Consider the following 19,739-nt stretch of genomic DNA (forward strand, 5'->3'; position numbering starts at 1 on the left):
CCTTCCCTTGGTGACAGTTGGCTGTTCAGCACAGCCATATTCATCGTAGGGCAACGCCGTGCCCTGAGAGACGGCCGTGGCCGTGGACACGTGGAGGCTGCCTAGCAGCACCAGGCAGAGGCAGAGAGGCCTGCATGTGGGCAGCCGCCCTGCAGGTGCCTGCGTGGTGTCAACTCACTTCTAACGTGCAGGTTCTTCCCCGTCTTTTCCCACTTCAGCTGCTGTTACAAATGCCAGTGTTGGCCCAAGGCTGCAGGGCAGCCCAGGAGAGTCCATAGCGGTCGGGGAAGGTCCTGCTGGGCCGGCCATCAGCCTGCCGGTGTGGACCGGAACCGGATGCCTTCCTGGGGTCAAGGGTGAGGATGTGTCAGTAACTCACCCCCTGATGCAGGGGGGCAACTACGGTCTGCAGGCCAGACCCCAGCCAAGGCTCATTTTTTACTGTCCTCTAAGGATGTTTTTACTGTTTTAGAGGGTAGTTAAAAATTTGAAAGAAAGAAGATAATGAGGAAGAGAAGAAGGAGGAAGGCAATGAGGAAGAACACGTGACAGAGCCTCTTATGTGATGCTTTTCACAGAAACCGTTCACAGCCCCTGCTCTGGAGACGTGGCCAGCTTTGCCAAGTTCCCTGGGCCGCACGTGAGCACGGTCAGGGGACGCCTTTCCCGAGGCCTCGTCGACTTAAGTATGTATGTGGCTACGTGTGTGGTTTCAGAAGGAGTCACTGTAAATACGTGGGTCTGAATCACCAATTCCTCCAGCTTGTGGCCTCTGTGCGGATTCACCACCACGACGGGCGGTGTCACGCGTGTCTGTGTCCCCACGTCAGCCTGACCATCGCAGATTACGTGCCGAGCCGCAGCTGGAAGAAACAGCAAAACGTGCTCTGGACCCTCTGGCTCCGTGCAGATGCCATCAGGAAGGCGTGTGCAGAGCTTGTTTCTCTTCCTGAGTGTGAAACGTGAGCAGAAATAAGACTGAAACGCACTCCTGAGAAACAAATATCCTTTCATTTACTGTTGATGAAGGCGTCACCCGAGAGAGGTTCCGCTAAAACAACTTTAGAATTAGGTAATTTTTTTAAATCATGACTTTACCAAATATTCTCCCTTACTGTGGATATTGGCCAAGGGTTGGTCTTCATCGATCAGAGACGACAGGGCTCACCAGCCCCTCAGCTTTTCCCATTTTACAGCAGTTTTAGTCGGCATACTCTAAAGCATCCACCTACCATATCCAGGTGAATGTTCCAGAAACTTAGCTCTGATCCTGCCAAAGAAGTCTAGGCAAGGGAAAGAAATTAAACCAAATAAGTGAATCACCAAACACCCTTTTTTGAGTCATTAATAGAAGAGTCATGGAAAATGGCAGTCGTACATTTCTTTTATTGTTCAACATATTGAGCTCTAATTCTCTCTGTGTTGTGGAATGTTTTTCATATTTGCCTTTAGTACGTTGGCAAATCCAGCATACTCATGAACTGATTATTCCTCCCACGACGAAATATTACCCTTATGCTATCAAAAAGTAAATTGAGGATAGAACATTTGAGGGGGTGATCAGAGAGAAAGCTTGTGAGGCCAGTTGAAGTCTCTGATACCCAATCTATGTCCAAAATACAACCACAGTCAACATTTAATGGCCATCTTCAATGGCACCTGTAATTCACACAGTCAAGTAACCAACTTAATGCTCTATTCTTTCCTTTGATCTCCACTGTGACAGAATTGTCCTGTCACAGGATTCATCACCAGCTGATAAAGCAAACTAGGTCTGAGGATAAGCATTGAAGTCAGACATTACTCGGTAACTTCTTTTCTTTCTTTGCCGAAAAGTTCCATTTGTAGAAACAAGTCAAATAATATAGTATTTTTTGTTCTTTGGATATTAGTTCGTAGAAGAAATCCAGAGGTCAGCTTTAGCCAGTGGCTTCATTTCTGTAAAAGTGAGAACATAAAATGGAACTCCGGCAAGAAGCTGGTCTTGAAACTTGTGGACTTGCCCTCAGCTTATGAGAAGAGGGGGCTGCTATTGGGATCCTGAACAGTTGTCGACTGTGGGTGTTTAAGGAAGAACACTTGTCCAAATAGCATCGTAGCTGAATCAGAGAAAGAAGAGATGCTGAAAGACCGTCGCTTAGCAGGGAATCAACCGATTCATTACGCACTTTTTGGAGGTTTAATCATCTGGGCTTTATCAATGGGGCCAACTGCTGCCTGGGGACAGCAAGGGCACTTATATGGGCTACGGGGATGAAATGAATGGCTAATTAGGGTCTGAAACTTACTCTAAAATGGAATGCATTCAATTTACAATAAATACCCCTAAAACTACAGAAAGAAAAAAAAGGAAAGGAGAGACAGGAGAGATTAATTCATAATAATCGACTTCATCAAGAATAGTCTAAAGAGGTACAGAATCCTTGAAATCCTGAAAGTTGCCCAGTTCCTCGTTGTGGCTAATCTGTTCATTTCTGGCGTCTCACTTCTGAACATACCATGATCTTCCTTAAAGAGGAAGGAAAAGGCCTGCCCTTTTGGCATAGATCTGGAAAGGCTTTCGAACCGCTGTTGCCCTCATGACACGGTTAAGCACCTGCCTGTGTTTCCTGAGTGGATGGGCTTCTGGCTCCTACAGGGAGAAGCCACGCTGCCCGGCAGCCTGGTCTGATGCTCCCAAGCAGGTTGGGACTGATCAACTCTTTTTCTCCTTTCCAGGTGGGAAGGAGAGAATGAAAATGAAGTGGGCAGGTGCAAAGAGACCGGCAAAGTTCACGTGACCGTGGATCTCAAGTACTACCGACCAACTGAAGTGGTAAGTGTCTCGGCCCTGGCGGCAGGGCCACACCCAGCCACTGGCTGGGAAAATATTAACTGGTTGCTGCAGCCAGGCTTCCCAGCTCTGCCCTGGGCTCTCTGTCGTCCCTCAGGGCGCGTTCCCCAAACCAGAGCCCAGGGAATTGCCTTTGGGGTGTTATTCTCGCCACAAAATGCATTGCTGTGTAAAGGAAAACAGGGTAACACACACCCAGGGACAGAGCTGGTTTCAGAAATGGAGGCTCAGATCAAAGGTGGATCCCATCAAGGTAGTGGCCCGACGGATGGCTGAGCCCCGGTACCTGCAGGACGTCTGCCTTCCAAGGCCCCCCATGGCCCTCAGGGTCTGGAGATCCCGGCGCACACGCTCATGTACACACGCACGCACGCACTCACACACACCCACGTAAACACACTCATGTGCACTCACACATACTCACATACACTCACATGCACACTCTCACATGTACTCATACACACACACTCACGTGTACTCACACACACTCGCACGCACTCACACATGCACACACGTGCACTCACCTGCACACGCACAGACCTGAGTGGTGGTAAGCCCTGCACACTTTTTAAGCCTCAGCTCAAGTGCTGTCCTGGCTGTGAATCCTTTTCTGGCCGATATCCTACCACCACTGAACTCACTACTGTCTCCTTTGTATCTGCTGATACATTATATGCTACACGTAACTATATTATAACACCTATTATAATTTACTATACTCATTTGTTTACGTGTTTTTCTCCAAAGAGTTCCTCCAAAGTCTTTGAGGAGAAGGACTTTTTTTTACTGTCTTAGATGAAAAACTCAGTGCTTAATGACTATTGGTGGATGGGTGGATAAACGCATAAATTTCTGAATACAGAAGTTCCTGAATAGATTCAAACTTGTATTGAATGACTGAACACACGTTGTCTATTCATTTTATGGGTGAAAGAATCCCCCTCGTTTACATAAGCGTTTCTCTAACCCTCACCCCGTAATCTGCCACCTGTCTTTCAATTCTATTGATGGCTCTTTCTCCACCTGACGTTTACTTTAGTATTTTTTTTTTTTACTTTAGTATTTTTAAAAACATGACTAGCCACTAATTACTAATGTTTCATACCCTCCCAATCTGTAATAATACTTTATCAAATACTAAATTTTAAAGTACAAAAAAATAAAAAGAAGTTCCTGTATTAAGAAATGACCTACAGGTTGTTTGAGCATAACATGCTCCTTTCCTAGATTTATAAGAACTTCTAGCTTGGTGTTGTCACTTAAATGTGGACCACGTTCACTGTGGTGACAAAACTCAATGTTTTAAAGGTACCTAAAGGTGGTAGAAAGCAGCAGCTTCAGAGAGAAATGTTCAGACCTGGTGGTTCCCGAACGAGATGTATATTAACCGTGAAAGTAGAATCCTGGAGCCTGTTTTACCTGTGTTTGAACCAAATTCCTATCTGTTCTACAACTTTCCGAGATCAGGAAAGCCACGGTGAAGAAAGATCGAAAGTGAACCTGTCACCGGTAATCACCCTTCAAACTGTCTTGTTTCAAACAAAAGAAAACACTTCATTTCATGCACTCTTACACACAGGAGCGAATAAAAAGGAAAGGAAATCAGCAGTGCTTGGCGACTGGGGCTGTGCAGTCGCATTGTCCTGGCCCGGGCGGGGCCGGTCTTTGACACACAGTGAACAATGGTGCCCGTGCTGATGGGGCTGGGTGTGGCCAGCAGAGGATGTGCTGGTCCCAGGGAGGGGACACCAGCGCGCTCCTGCTGACACAGCAAGGAGACCCGGCTGTGGAGCCTCCCACCGGGCCCAGAGATGGGCCACGGGCTCTCGTTTTTCTGGGACATAAACAGACAGCTTTCTTTCCGTGCTCGCGAATGAAAACTGTCATCTCAGAGTGTAAAACGGACGGAGCCAACCCTCAACCCCTGTAACAACTTCACCGTGGCCCTTCTCGTTTCCAAAGCTAGGAAGTCGTTAAGAACAGCTTGTCTGTCAACCTGACTTGGGCACCGTGTGGGGTTGATAAGGACCCTTGGGCTCACAAGACGGTTCTCGAAGTCCCTGTGGACCCTCTTTCCTGCCGAGGCTCCACATCCGTCCTTTTGTTCTGGCCAGTGTCCCTGTCGTACCTGTTCTGCAACTCTGTTTGCACAAAAGGCGTTTGAACGTGAGGGTGCCCTCCTATTTCCTAGGCTCTCCTCTCACCCCTCTAGCTCTCCCCACCACCCGGATCCCCTTTACTGCCTCTGGTCTTGGATTTTGTCCACTGCACTCAGCACAGGCTCTGTCGGGCAAGCCTTGTTGTGCGGTGAGGCTAAACTTTTCACCTCATTCTTCAGAGCAGCAGTTTTCCCAGAACTTGGATCGGCTCGACAGCCGTACGTGGAGTTGCCTCGGGAGTGACAGTGTTCCTCCAGGTGAAAGGGGGTGAGAACTGGAGCCCGCCTGCGAGCTTGCGCTTGGGTCTGTGCCGTAAACAACACACCCAGGGCGTCGCTGGCGCGAGGCCTGAGAGGCACTCGATGTGGGGAGACGTGTAATTCTCCCTGTCCCGCTGTGTCCTTCCCTTTTCTGAGGCCAAGTCCATCTTCCAGGTACCACAGCCTCCCTCTCATCCTTCCTCGCTTTCTAGAAAAGCTTGTTCTCCTGATCGGCTTTCATCCTGTGTCTTCAGCACCTAGGACACCCCGGAGACGAACGCATAAACTAGATCTTCTCAGAGTCCAGTGGGGCCAGAATGATCGAAAGAAAAAAATGCCGTAAAGAAAATTGGGGGGGGAAGAAGCAGGTCATAGAACACCAGTATCCTAAAGCAAGACTAAAGGGAGATAAAGATTTACATTGTTTTCTGAGTGAGAATCAGACCAAGCAAGGCAGGCTGTTTATGCAGCACAGGCCAGCACTGACCCCAAAGAGGCCGCCAGTGATTCTGTACAGAGCAGACCTCCCAGCTGAAAACCTCTCCCTCGTTGATTTTGTCACCACAAAATCTTTGGTCCTGCTTCTGCTCCAGAGTGGAAAGTCCTGAAAGGTTTTGTTCTGAGCTTAGGACTCTGGTGTCCAGTTGAGCTGAGCGGAGTCCTGTTCTCTGGTTCCCGCTCTGGACACCTCTGGGCTTCCCTGGCATGTTGAGGAGTTTTACTGCTGTGGGAAGCTTCATCCTGGAAACTGGACTTCACATTTCCCGTTGCCCTTGAATCCCAGCATTGGTGATGGCAACACGAATACTTGGGTCCTGTACCTCTGTCCCCTCTGGCGTTTCCTCTGCCTGTACGTGTACGCAGAGCTGTGGCATTGTGCATTTGTGTGCGGGGAAGAAGCGGGGTTGGGCTTAAGGCCAGACGGCCTGAGTTACCAGATGTGTGAACTCAGGCGTGTTACTTCTCAGTGCCTCTGTTTGGCTGTCTTTAAAGATGGGATTCATAGTCAAACTTCTTTCAAAGACTTGCTGGAGAATTCAGAGAGTCACTTACACAAGTGCTCATTAGAGCCGTGTCCGGCACATGGTAAAATACCAGTATTAATGCTGTTATTGTTAGTTATTCATTCGTTCAACAAACGTTCACCAAACCCTGTGTTAGATCCTAAGAATTCAGCATGGACGAGACAGACCCATCGGCCCTCGTGGAGAGTGTAGAGAGGAATAGGTCAGTTACTGGAGTCGAGTGCCTTTTGAAAAGTAGGACGTCACTGGTGAAGTGTACGTATTAACCACTAAAAAGTCAATAACATGGTATAATCAGGGCTTCTAGCAAACGCTAATAGGTACTCTGATTTTTTAAATTCTTGTTTTTATCTTGATTTTTATCCTTTCTGACCCTCTTTCTGAAGATTCAATAGCTATTCAGTGGTATGGAATTGTCATGTAAATAGGAGAAAATTAACATTGACCTATTACTTAATTTAAAATAGTAACGAAGATGTCTTCTTTTTGTTTGAGAATTTTTAACTTGCAAAACTCACAAAGGTTGTATTGGGAAGTACTCATCCTAATGTGCCGAATTTTAATGACACCAAATGTTCAGTTCACTTAAAAAAAAAAAAAGCTAAGAGTTTTTTCTTTTCAGTGAAACAAACAAAAAAATTGCCTTTTTTCTGCAGAGCATTTTAGGAAATGGTATGGGAAACACATTAACAGACCGAAGTTGAAATCACCTATTTTCCACGAAAAATGTCTTGATTTAAACTCTACTGGGTGATGGAGCTGAGTTTTTCCTTGCTGTATTATTTGTCTCTGACGTTCGCTTTTCTTGCCATTGTATTTCTGATGTCCTCAGCTGTGATTGGTTTTTGCTCTCTTTGCTTAGATACTTAATGTTTATTCGCATTCTTTATAGATACTAGAAAAAATTCCTGAGTTAAAATCTAGAGCTGGGAAAGCAGTAACTTCAAAGAAGGCCAACAAGCTAGTTAAAGCAACACCTTCCTTCAGTAAAAACATGTGGCCTGTTTCTAATCAAATTACCATATGCTCATTGAGTTGTCCCCTCTGCAAACTTCTCCTAATATTTTTCTGTAAATGATGTTAAGTTAAATGGCCCGTAATTGCTTGTTCTATCTCATAGCCCTGTTTAGAATAATGCTGGGTAACACTTTCCAGACCTCAGGAATCTGATCTGTCAGCAGAGGACTTGTATAAATACCAGTTAGAGCTTCGCCCAGCGCCATCCCTGGACACTGGGGGTCTTGAAACGGTCCCTTCTTCCCCCTAGCTGTTCTCAGCCCCTCGCACACGTCCCTGCCCTTAGCAGGAAACGGGACCCTCCCTTGCCCGCGACCTGTCTCCTCCGGCTCTGCCAGAAGCACCCATCTCTCCCGTCCACATCCCTCCAGTGCTCTAATCCCACCCCTACGCCCCTGCTTTCCTTTGTTCCTCGTCTGGATGGTGGGGGCCAGGCAGAGAGGGGGCAGACACAGCAGTGAAGGGCGAGCCCCTCTCTCTGCTCCAGGACCTGGAAGAGGAGAGGCCAGCCTCCTTATTCTGTAAGCGTCAACGTGCAGGCCCAGCGTTCTCTGCTTTTATAACTGCCCGAGCGCAACGGCGTGGAATGCTGTCACAATGCTTCCTCTCTTGTAGTTATTCTCTGAACTTCTTACTGCTTGTATTTTACAAATAGTTTATATCTCTGCGTCACTGTTCATGTGTTGTAAGCCTCCCTCTTCGGTTCCTCATACTAATCTTTCTATCCCTCCTTAATCACTCTGGCCTTTCCTGCCCTTTTCCTTCCTTGAACTTAACCGAGAGAACTGTAGTTTCAGTCTCTCCAGTTGAGTCTCAGCTATTCCACAGTGTAGCCTCCGTGCTTCACAGGACGCCGCGCAGAGCCCCCAGGGTGGGTGACATTCCTCCTAAAGCCTGGGCTCTTCCCTCGGCTCCTGTCCCCTCAAGAGCGTTTAGGTCTAATGAAATAACAATTGTGTCCCGACCATGATGCCCCCGACTTCCTCCTGTTTTTCCTTGAAGGTTTATGATTAGATCCAGGTTAGAATGATGCTATTAAAGACTTAAATACCTCGGTGAATATACGTAACTATATACCTTCCCTTATATTAAAAAAAATTTTTTTTAATTCTTTTTGTTTGCATCCCAAAATCTCCCTGGTAGCCTTAATGCAGATGCTTTCATTCCTTGTACCAATCGGGAATTCCTGTAAAATCTGTAACTTTGTTCCCAAAAAGCTGAGCAGGTCATGACTACCCTCATTTGTAATCATAGCAATGACCTCTTGACCTCCACAACGTAAGTCCCAGCGTCTTGGAAACGTGCTGTAGCCTCTGCAGCTCCTTTCTTGAGGAAGGGCAGTCTGTTCCCCAGCTCAGCGGCTACCTGCAGGGCTCTGGTCGCTCGCAGGAGCCACTCCCTCTTCACTCTCATCTCCGGCCACTGGCCTCTGTGCTCCAGAATTTCAGGAATCCCTGTTTGCTGTTTGTTGGTTTCTTAAATCAGCAGTGCTGTTTCCGTTCTATCCAGCCGTCGTTATCTCCTGAAATAACTGTGATTCAGAAACCTTTTCATGGAGATTCCGCAGATAACACTATCTGTGTGTCCTTCTTCCACTTGTTCTGCTCTGTGCGTCCGACAAGGCTCATAATTCCGTAGCAAGTCTGAGTGTTTTTCCTATAGCACAGCGTTCACGTGTGGACACTAGCTCTTCTGGGTCCCCCAGAGCTCCGTCCTGTCTGTCTGCACCGGCCTTTCTCTTCCCTCGAGGCCTCCTCTGGCTTCGCTTCCACACCCCTGGCTCAGGGCAGACCGGTCTCTTCACTCACCGTCACACCTGCTGGCACAGTTGAGCGCTCGCTTGACTGCCGTGGTCGGAGCCTCCGAGCTGCTCCCCGCAGCTGATGGCCTTGCTCCGTAACTCGGCAGCTCTGCTTGGCCTCCTGCACAATCACACCTGATGTGCTCGGCCTGCTGGCGAACACCCAGCTCCACTCAGCCGCTGTTCAGAGCAGGCGCTGTACTTCATAGCCAGATCTGGTCCGTGCGTCTTGTAATGCAGTCCTAAAGCAAGAAACGGGCCGGTGCCCAGGCACTCGAAGACTCTGCAGCTTTAGGATTCGTTACAGGACTCCTTTAGTGCATTCATCACATACGTCTAAAATACAATTCTTATTTACCTTCAGCTTCTCAGAAGGTAGTCAGCACACATAGAGTATCCCTGTAGGGTTGAGGCCCTAGAGGTTTAATTCAGAAGGAATGTTTATTGAATTCCGACTGTGGAAGTGAGTCCTCGTAGCAGGTGGGGGAGGGAAGGCCCTCAGCCGGCAGCGAGTCTCCCCCAGGTGAGGGGACAGCTCGGCAGCCGCAGGCTGGGCCGAGGCAGGAGCAGTGGGGCGCTCACTGGACCCGGTGGTGGCGGCCAGAAGAACAGTGACGGGCGCCAGGACGCTGCAGAGATGGAGAGCACAGGGTCAGGGGCCAGATCGGATGGTGACGCACAGGTGGCGGGACCCGGGGACAGGACGCCCTTCGCGGGGCAGGGGCCTCAGGGCCTCGGGGCGCTGGTGGCCTGGTGTGGAGGAAGGCGGTTGGGTTTGGGGCTACGTGTACGTGAGGTGAGTTGAGGCCCTGAGAGGGGCGTTTGGGGCGGGGCGTCTGGAGCAGGAACTGGTCCCCGGCCAGGCAGGTTTGGGGGCAGGAAGTCAGTCTCAGAAACTCGGGCTGAGAACACTGGTTAAGAATTCATATATTAAGCATTTGTGTCCAAGAGCCTCGGGGCCGGACTAAAGTGTTCCCCACCTTCCATCGTGAGCCCCTGCCTTCGAGGCTCCTCAGAGGTTTCAAGGGCTGATGCCAGAGAGTTGACATGAACTGGAAGGTGATTCCTGCCTCCGTTGAGGCAAACTGCATTTCAGGGATAAGCAGAGCCTAATTCCAAACTGATGTGCCCCGGAAGGCGGGGTGCGAAGCGTTTGGTTCGTAAGAATGGAGGCTCGTCTGCGTATAAGCGGCTTTTATTGCTGTCATCATTGTAATTGTCGCCGTCAGCAGCATCGTACAGGCCTGTGACGTCATTGGTTTTCAGAAGACGTCTGACAGCCTCCTTCGAGCTCTTCAGGTCCTGATGTTTTCGTGGTTTTCAGTATGTCTTTCGTTTTGGCCCCGACAGCTTCGGGCAGAAAAGGTCGTTTGCTCTTAGCGCGGCCGGCTCTGCTTGATCCTACACGGTGGAGCGGACAGTCCTGGTGAAGGCGAGGAGGTGGGCCTCCCCTCAGGTCCTGCGGACGTCTGTTCCCGGAGGCTGTCCCAGGCCCCGGGGTCCAGCACGTTCCGGGGCGACCCCGGAACTTCGGTACCGCCGACGGGCCGGAGACCAGCCGCCCTCGGCACCTCCCGCCCCCTCGCCGTCCGCCCTCGGCACCTCCCGCCCCCTCGCCGTCCTCCCTCGGCACCTCCTGCCCCCTCGCCGTCCCCCCCCCGCAGGGATCTTCCCGCGAAAACCCGTCTCTGCGCTTGCTTCTCAGAGGCAGCTGGGCATCACTTTTGCAGCCGAAAATCTGTGTTGGTTTCCCATTGCTGCGCAACGAACGATCACAGAGTGGCTGAAAACTGCACAAAGGCGTCATCTCACGGTTGCAGAGGTTGGAAGCTGAACTGCGTTTCACGGCGCTGACAGAGCTGTGCTCCTCGTGCAGAGGGCTCTGCTGGAAGAAAATACTGGATTAACCACTTTGACCCGTTGCTGGACCAGTGTCTCTTGCTGTGTGGAAAACACATTATTATCACCTTGAGGAGGAGCAAGAGTTGGAAGATTCTAGTTAACTGTCAGCTTAAAGCTTCAGACACGCCCTCGAAAGACACCGTGAACGTGCGCCTGGGCCGCCGCAGACAAGGTCCAGCCGCACATACGTCTGAGGCAGCACCAGGCGAGGGCACGACAACAGTAGGATCTGAGGGAGATTTGTGGCTTAAAAAGAGACCCAGAGAGCGTTCCGGGTTGGGGGTGAAGCAGTGGCACCGCGGAGACGCGGTGCAGGGACCACATGGTCTCCCGGGGAGACGCCGGCCCCATGGGGATGCTGGCGCCAGGGCCCCTCCCAGGCTCCCCCGCGGTGCGTCCTCCGCTGCCTGGGCAGCGCTCGGCCCTCCTCCCCTCTCTTCTCACCCTCTTCTTCTTCCTGCATTTTGACCTCTTTTCCTTCCTTCCTGCTCCTGCTGTTGTGAGTCTCACAACCAACCAGGAGTCATCCTTAAGCCCTACAGAGTCCCTCTGCCTCTGAGATCACCCACCTGTCCTTTGGCAGGTGCCTTCTGACCACTGACTGGTCACACTCTGAGGCGGCCCCCTAACCAGTTCCGTCAAGTTAGTTAAACAAGGTTCTTGGTGGAGCCTGACTCCTAAACAGCTCGCAGCTGTTGTGATTCACGGGCCATGTCGGGAACGGGGGGGACCCTTGTCTCCTAAGACGGGGACTTGTTCATCTCATAAACATGGGTCCTTAGCAGTCGTTCCAGGAAGACCCATCTAAATCCGCTTTTGTGCATTTTTTTTACATATTCTGCAACTTTATAATGAAGTGTCTCCCTGTTTCTCAGGGATTTTTGTTGAGAATGAAGTTAATCTATGCAGAGTGATATTAGAAAGGCATGGTACCTTTAAATTCAGATTGTTTCTATTATTTTTGGAAGATAGGTCAGCAGAGGAAACGAGGCACCTGTGACCCTCTAAAGCCACAGCTGAACTTGGGGGAATATGTCGAGGCTTCTCTGAGGCCTGTTAAGATGCTGAAGAGAAGTATTCGATTTAGTTTTAGCTGTGGACGCTTAGGCTTGCAGTGTCTTCCTCTTTGCACAGCTATTTTGGTGAAAATTTCAGTCAAGTGTTTTGAAGTGGGCTTTGGATAAGCTGTCCAACACAGGTATCCCAAATACAGTTTTTATTACTCTTACATTTCCCAGATGAACAGGACTGACCTGACTGAGGGTGGCTCTCTTGCTAAAAATGTTAACTTACAGTGACAGTGTGAAGAAATCAGAATTCTAACGGCTTGTGGATCAGATCAATAGGAAAAACAAAAGAGGGAGAATGTGGGTCAGAACAGTTGTGATTTTCCTATGAGGTCCTTGTGCCGAGTGCCGCCCGCTGAGGTGAGAGAGGAGCCGTTTTCACGGTCTGGCTCGTCCGTGGACGTGGCGTGCGGGTCCGTGGACCTGGGGCCCGTGGACGTGGTGTGCATGCCCGTGGATGTGGGGCCTGTTCTGGGGCCCGTAGATGTGGCGTGCATGCCCGTGGATGTGGTCCGTCCTCGGGTTGGTGAATATGACATACTCTTTCCGTGCACCAGCCCCTCCCAGCTGCCCTACAGGTCGGGTGGCTGCTGCTCCCTTGGCATCATCTCTTCCCCCGGCTGCTCAGGGCGGCCAAGCAGCCAGGGGTGGGGACAGAAACAAGCAGCCCTGGGGTGGGCAGCGAGAACCTGGCCCGGTCACTGCGTGGTGCTGGGCGACCACACCCCAGCCCCGAGGGAGTGAGGACAGCTCAGCACCCACTGGGGCGAAACCAGGACGGCTTGTCCCATCAGGACAGCGGTGGCCAAGGCCACGGGGCTAGCTCTTGGTTTCTTTAACGTATTTACCAAAAGGCCAGCACTTCCCTCCTGACATCGTGTTTGTCTGGTTAAACATGAAACAAAGCCTTTGCCTGTCCAGTGACAGCGTCCGCCGAGGTCACATTTCTTCCCGTCCAGCTGCCTCACATCCGAGTCTGGGTCCTACATAGTCTGTGTTCACAGCTGCATCGCTCTGGGGCAGACGCAGACCCCACGGCCGTGGCTTTCGGCTTTCTTCAGCAGGGACAGCTTTGCACACCTGCTTAGGTTGACGTCAGTCTTCCCGACTCAGGTGCCCCGCTCCTCGCCTGCCCTCCCGGACCCTGGCTAAGTAACGTTTAGGTTGTTCTGTCCCCACCCTCTGCTGAAACCCAAAGCGCACCACCCACGGCCCACAGAAATGCTCTCCTTTCCTTGTCTGCACTTGCCATGACGTTGCTCTGTGTTTCTAAGTAGTTCAGCCTCTTTTCTGTCTTCCTTCCTCATCTTTATACTTTTTCCAGGCAGCTGGACTTTATTTCTGACACCCTTATGCTTTATGGCCTGTATCCCAGGCTCAAAAGTGTGTATTTATTTCAAACGTGAGTCAACGATATCATTATTTCTCCTGCATCTTCTGTCTGTGTGACATTTTGTGCCCTGACCATCACGTAGACAGTAGGTCAGGGTGTGGTTTTCGCAGGTATTGTTCATGTAAACCACTGGCAGTGGTTTTAGTTTATTCATCAAAAGGAAACAGCGAGGGGGAACACTGGGGTCAGGTACGTAGGCGTGAAGATAGAAGGTGGCGTTCGAAAGTGGCGCCTTTGGCTTCATCTTCATGTTCCCCTGACTCAGCATCCGTTTCCCCGTCTTCTGAATGAAAGGTGACTGTGCTAAACTACACAAAAGTACTGGGAAGGGAAATTAGCGTGTGTGAAGCAGCTTGAGATCTCACGATCAAAGATACCGTATTAGTGTAAAGTGCTGCAATGTTTATCAAAGGAAGCTCCTCAGACCGGACTCTGGATTCACCTGCCTGCGTTAGTCAGTCAGCAACCCCTGCGTCCGCCGGGAGCCCCGAGCCTCTCCCCTCTTGGAGGTGCCTGTCTCGGTCCTAGAGTCCGTTTCTGGGTGTCGGTCACGGCCCTGGAAGTTAAAGCAGAGGACACATGTCAGGTGTCCGCCGGCACTCAGGTGGGGGAGGGACAGGCGCAGGTTTGCAGGGCACCTGCTCTGGGTGACGGATGCCTGCCGGCTGCCACATCCCATCACCCTGGACACTCACGATGGCGTTTGTGAAGCCCTGTTAGCAACCCCTCCACCCAGCTGGTCCTGTGCAGCCGGCACACTGCACAGAGTCCCGCTGAAGAACTTTCCAACTTCCCCAAGGCACCTAAGGGGTGGAGACCGGGGTGCGTTGGTGCCAAAGTCTCGGGTGAAGACAGACCCAATGCACAGAGATAAGCGAGGTGGACTGAATTTGTGAAAATTGCGAGGAATGCCCCCAAGCGTGCAGGCTGTGTGTGGGGCGGGTTCAGTGCAAGCAGTGGCCGAGTGGTTTTCTCCACTTACTCCCCAGCGATGCGCTCCTTTCGGGATAAAGGTCAGCGCCGTCGTGGGTGTGCGAGTGTCCTTAGAGAAGTGGCCGGAGACCGCGTAACAGTGAGGTCTGTGCTCAGGCAAGAGTGGCAGGCGTGCGCGCTGGGGGCCGCCTGGCCTGCAGGGCTCAGGCCGGGTGCCCTGTAGTCTCCAGAAGGCTGCTCAGAAGTTAACTGTCTGCGAGGGCTCATCTCAGCAGCTGCGCGTGGTCTGGGGGCTCTGGACCTGCGGGGACGGGGCAGCCGCGTGCCTGGTCTGCACTCGGAGGCTGTGTCCTTCATGCCCACTTTTGGTTTCAGCCTCGTGGAGAAGCACATGGAAGCTGATTCTCCCCAGGGGAAAAATGCTCGAATCCATCATTTTTTTAATGTAATTTTAGGGAAGCATCGATCCTTTCCAGTCTTCATGCTGAGAAGGTCAAACTGAACGGCCCCGTCTGCCCTTCCCTCTCTGCTCCCAAGTTTTCGCCTGGCTCCGGTATTCTTTATAGGGTTTTATTTTCCAGACGCCCATTTTGAGTGATTAGACCTTTGTACAAACTGATGATGTGTAGCCGGCCCCTCACGCATCTGTAGCTAAGCCCCCCACAAATTCAGGGGGCGCTTTGGAAAAGCGAGACGGCTTTCCCTACCCCACAGGCCACGGAGAGCTCTCACCCCCCAGGGAGGAGATTCGTAGGACCCACACGCTGAACTCGGCAACTTCAAAAGATCATTTACCAGTTAAAGTTAAATTGACAGTGGAAGTTTGAAAGTCAAGGTTCTGTGCCCAGATGGCCTTGGCCTTCCGACCCATCTTCAGAAGCTGTGGTCAACGTGGGCCGTGTCTGTGCCGTCGTGCGTTCTGGATGCTTTGTGGTGGATGCTCAGTTCTCTGGTGGCTGAAGGTCTGTGGGACCACGACCCGTGGATTCCGTGCAGGGTGCAGAGCACGTGGCCATGGAGCGTCTGATGGCTGAGCGAGGGAACCCCACAGATAGACGCAGAGGAGGAGCTCAGGCGTCAGCTCACCGCTTCAGGGATTGGAAGGGAACCCCACAGATAGATGCAGAGGAGGAATTCAAGCGTCAGCTCGCCGCCTCAGGGATTGGATCCATCAGTTTGATGGACTGCCTCTCCCAGGCTGGTGATGTGTCTGCTGTGGTCTCAGCCGTGATGTGGACCGGCTGGCTTGTCAGGCCTGTGCACGCAGATGTCTCCCTGCCTTGCGGGAGGGGCGGGGTATCCGCAGGGTTTAGAGACAAAGTCGACTTGAAGGCGAGGAGGTGAGAGCCCGGCCGCTGCAGGGGCGCGTTGACAGGCGGTGAGTCCTGGGATACCTGCCGCTGGCACGGGCTCAGACTCTGGAGACTCAGGCAACGTAAAAACGATCTTTTAAGATCGGAAGTCATTTACCTTGTGAGCGTGTATGGGTTTTAGGTTATCGTTTTATGTACGCAGGTAAGTTTCCTGACTATTTCCAGGGATAATTCCACGGTGGAGCCGGAAGCTGTTGTGTGATGTGCCCTGTCACTCTGGAGGGCCTGGCCCCCGTCGAGCTGGGCAGCTTTCAGCGAAAGACCACTTCCGCTGAGAGGAGCTACCTTTTCCTTCCCCCCAGACTCCAAACCCTCTGTCCCCGCTCTAAAGCCTGGTTACAGCACAGATTCCTGATCAGTCCCTCCTTCTCCCTTTTCCTCTGATGGAAGCAGCATCTCAGGCCTCTGCGAGGGCAGCTTATGGGGGCGGAGGGGGGGGGGGATCAGAGGACACAGACCCAACCATCCGCTGCAGGGCTGAGCCTGTGAGCCGCGTACGGGCCGCCCAGGGGTCGCGGTGGCCCTGCTGGAGCGCGTCGCCCACCCTGTCACCTGTCCTTTCTGGGAGGGGCTGGCCCACGTTGTAGTTTCCTTGTAGACAAGTCTTTCTGAGCAGACCTGCTGGTCCTCCCAGCTGTGAGATGCAGCCCAGGAGGAGGAAAGTGTCGTGGCCTCTTGCTTTCTCAGGCACCCGGGCTCTTCCCTGGGCTCCAGGCATGTTCTCAAGGCCCCACGGGCCCACCTGGCCGTCCGGTCCTTCTTCAGCGTGCCCTCGGGATTCTTAGAGTAGTTACTGGATTTAACTGAAAAGGAGTATTCCAGCGGAGTTTACAGCAGGCATAGTTTGAGGGAAAACCAAGCCTGCTTTTCCCACAGTCGGAGCCACTTTATCGCCCTTATCGGATGCCATGGGGCTTCCTCCCCATGGAGAACGGTCTTTACACCTAAACTGCCTCGCTGTTAATGTCACACTTCACTTCGGCTCTGCCCACCCTGCGCCCTGTCGCTGTTTGGACCACAGGGGTCCCCACTGCAGGCCCCCCGCTCAGACTCCCCCTCTCACCTGCCTTTCCTTCTCTGAGCAGCCTGGACTCTCGCTGGGAACACCCGGCATCTGCAGCTACAGGCTTCCCGGCCCGGAGGCTCACGAGATGCCGCCTCTGTTCCCACGCGTGCAGGCCTGGTGGGCCAGTGGCTCATGGCCGTGGCCTGCAGGCCTGACGGGTGAGCACCGGGCCTCCCCCTCGGTGCTTCTGCACAGTTCCTCACTGTGCCATTAAAAGCGGGTGAGAATGGATTTGTTTATTCTCACTTCAATTGCTTATACATTTCCTGATTCCAGGAAATGTTTAAGAAGTTTATTTACCTGTGTGAGTAGGGAGGGTGCGGCCTGTCTTATGATGTCCTCAGTGCAGTAACGGATTTTCCTCCCAGAAAGCAGGTTTTAAGTGATATGGGGGACCAGCCCTGACCAACCAAAGCCTGTTTTCCCAGTTACACATCTAAAATGCGAATCAAAATACTTTAGCCACACCTCGTGACTGCAGGTAGAGTTGTTTCTCGGTGGAGGTGCACGTTCTGAGTCCCCGATCCGGGCGCTCCGAGTGGGCAGTGGGGAAGGACAGAGGCAGCCTTGCGTGGCCGGCGTGCGGTGCCTCCTGTGAGGCCGGGAAGAGAGGCCCCAGGAAGCTGTCCGCTCCTGACTCCCCTCGGCTACGTGTCCTCGAGCATCTTCTCCCGCTTTTGAGGCCCAGAATCCTTGACGGAGCAGGTGGGCAGGAAGACAGGCGCTTTTTAAGATCACAGTCTGTTCAGCCCTTGTTTTGGCCTCGAAACCTTATGACTGGGCTTTGCTTTCTTCAAGTCACGTAAAAGCATGGCTAGCAGACATGTGGTTCTGGTGGCACATGGGGATGTACTTTTAATTCCTTCTCTTCCCAACCAATAATAATATTGAAATTTTGGGTAAACAACATTTGAGAGGTACTGAAACTTGAGATTCACTTAACTGCTAAAATACTACTCTCTTATCCACAAACCACCAGTTATAAATGTTTCCATGCCCAGTTCAGTTGACAGCAAGAGACTTTGGAAGGTTATGAGCCAGGAACTAGTAAGAGATGCTGAATGCCTTCTCGCCCTCCCTGAGCTGCGGACCTGAGCGTTTGCCTCTAACGTTACGTTCTCAGGGTTCAGAGAATGTGGACCCCAGTGTCCAATCGTGCAGAATAATTGTGCACAAAGCTTCAGGTGGCCACAACGCAATGGAGCCGTTGAAGGCTGCCTTCATCCAGACCGTGGAATAACCAAGGAAAAAGTTTGAGCTGAAATGCCGAGTGGAAAAAGCAGTACTGAAAAATGTACAAGCAGGACGATCACAGCCACACAGGTGCGAGAGCAGCGGGTGGAAGTCCCAGGCTCGTGCAGCCCAGAGGTTGACCTCGGCTGTGCTCTGATGGTCGGCCTGCAGGGGGGCTTCCCCCAGTGTTCGCTGATGGGCATTCTTCACCTGAAACTGGGAAAAAAGGAGCACGATTGCCACAGACCTCAGAGGAGAGAGGCCAATGTTCCCACGGGGCCTCCAGTGGGAACGAGGGGTGGGAAGCCTGGGTGTCAGAGCTGAACTTGTCCCCTTGGCAAATGTGTCCCCTTGTTAGAGTCGAGAGCCGTGTCTGGTCTTGCGGTCGTGTCTGCCGAGTCCTGTCACCGTGGCAGACAAATGACAGGTGATCAGTGCGGTCGACGGGGCCTTAGGAAGTCAGGCGCAGCGACATCCAGAAACCCATCTCTTGTGTGGGATGACCGTGGGCTTAAACGCACTTGTACAAGAAGCCTGTGTCAAAGGTGAAGAAAAAGAGGAGAGAACTGTGATACTTCGAGTCCTCAACGTGGATCTGAAAACCAAGTTCCGGAGCAGACCCGACCCAACAGCACTGCCCGTGGGGAAGCCCCGGCGCCCGGCTGTCTGAGGGTCAGGCCGGGCTCCTCTAGTGGACAGAATCTGGGCTTGTGCCGGTCACCGCTGAGAAACGGCTGTGACCACGCGAACCGCGGCAGCTTTCTCCAGAATCTCCCCGGTCCGGTTCTCTCCCGTGGGGTCCGGTTCCCGTGACGCCCAGAGAGCAGTGTCCAGGAAGAAGGGCCTGTCACGCCCCATCTCAGCGTCTGGACACCTGAGGTCGCATAACATCACATCCCCCGAAAAGGCAAGCTCCTATGTTGGGAATCAGCTTTTAGGCACTTTGGAAGAACTGTTTCTCTTTGAATCGGAACACATTTTGCCGCAAATACAGTTATTTGTCATGCCCGTCATCAGCAAGCGAAAGTAATTCACTTTAAGGAATTTACCTTAAGCTTACAGAAAAGGAAGAAACATTTATAGCAATATGGAAAGGAAGACATTTATTTATCAATAAACTTATTCGTTACTTATAATTAGTATTTATATATAATTTTAAAATGAGAAGACTTCTGCCCAGCCCCTTAGCTTTGATGGCCTAATGTCAGAAAATAGAATGGAATAAATTATTCTATTTTTAGTTTTTTCATCACAAAGAACGTATGAGAAAATGACATATGATTCATTTCTCCTAAATTTGAATATTTATCCTTAAGTTGCACAAGCCTGTCTTTAGGTTTGGAAGTCACCTCAGTGCCGGAGGACGCTGCAGCCAGCAGTGCTGTTTGGGCCTGAGAGGCTAGAGGACGGGTCTGCCCTCCCGTGTACGTCATCCTCCGTGGGACGAAGACGCCGAGACATTCAAAACGAAAGGAGGGTCACCTGTGCTTTTGAATAACAGACACAGTCTATGTGAAGAACTGGGTGCGTTGGGTAATTCTAACCCGGAGCGTGGCATAGTTCGCCCTTTTGGATAGAACGATGGATCCGCTGTCCAGGATGGGGAGTGGGGGGACAAGGAAGGGGACAGTGAGTGTGGGGACGGGTGTCGCAGTTGTTGCCCCATCGGTGCCATGG

General features: G+C 51.7%; 1 protein-coding gene across 3 annotated transcripts in view; it reads left to right on the top strand.

The window, feature by feature from the left end:
• Positions 1–19,739, top strand: part of GMDS (GDP-mannose 4,6-dehydratase) — a 477,644-nt gene that overhangs the window by 408,263 nt on the left and 49,642 nt on the right. For all 3 annotated transcript variants that reach the window (XM_060308303.1, XM_060308305.1, XM_060308304.1), the window contains one exon: positions 2,719–2,815. In XM_060308303.1, the coding sequence (XP_060164286.1) occupies positions 2,719–2,815 (97 nt within the window). The remainder of the gene's footprint in view (positions 1–2,718; positions 2,816–19,739) is intronic.

Source organism: Globicephala melas, chromosome 11, assembly GCF_963455315.2.
Source record: "Globicephala melas chromosome 11, mGloMel1.2, whole genome shotgun sequence".
Classification (NCBI taxonomy): domain Eukaryota; kingdom Metazoa; phylum Chordata; class Mammalia; order Artiodactyla; family Delphinidae; genus Globicephala; species Globicephala melas.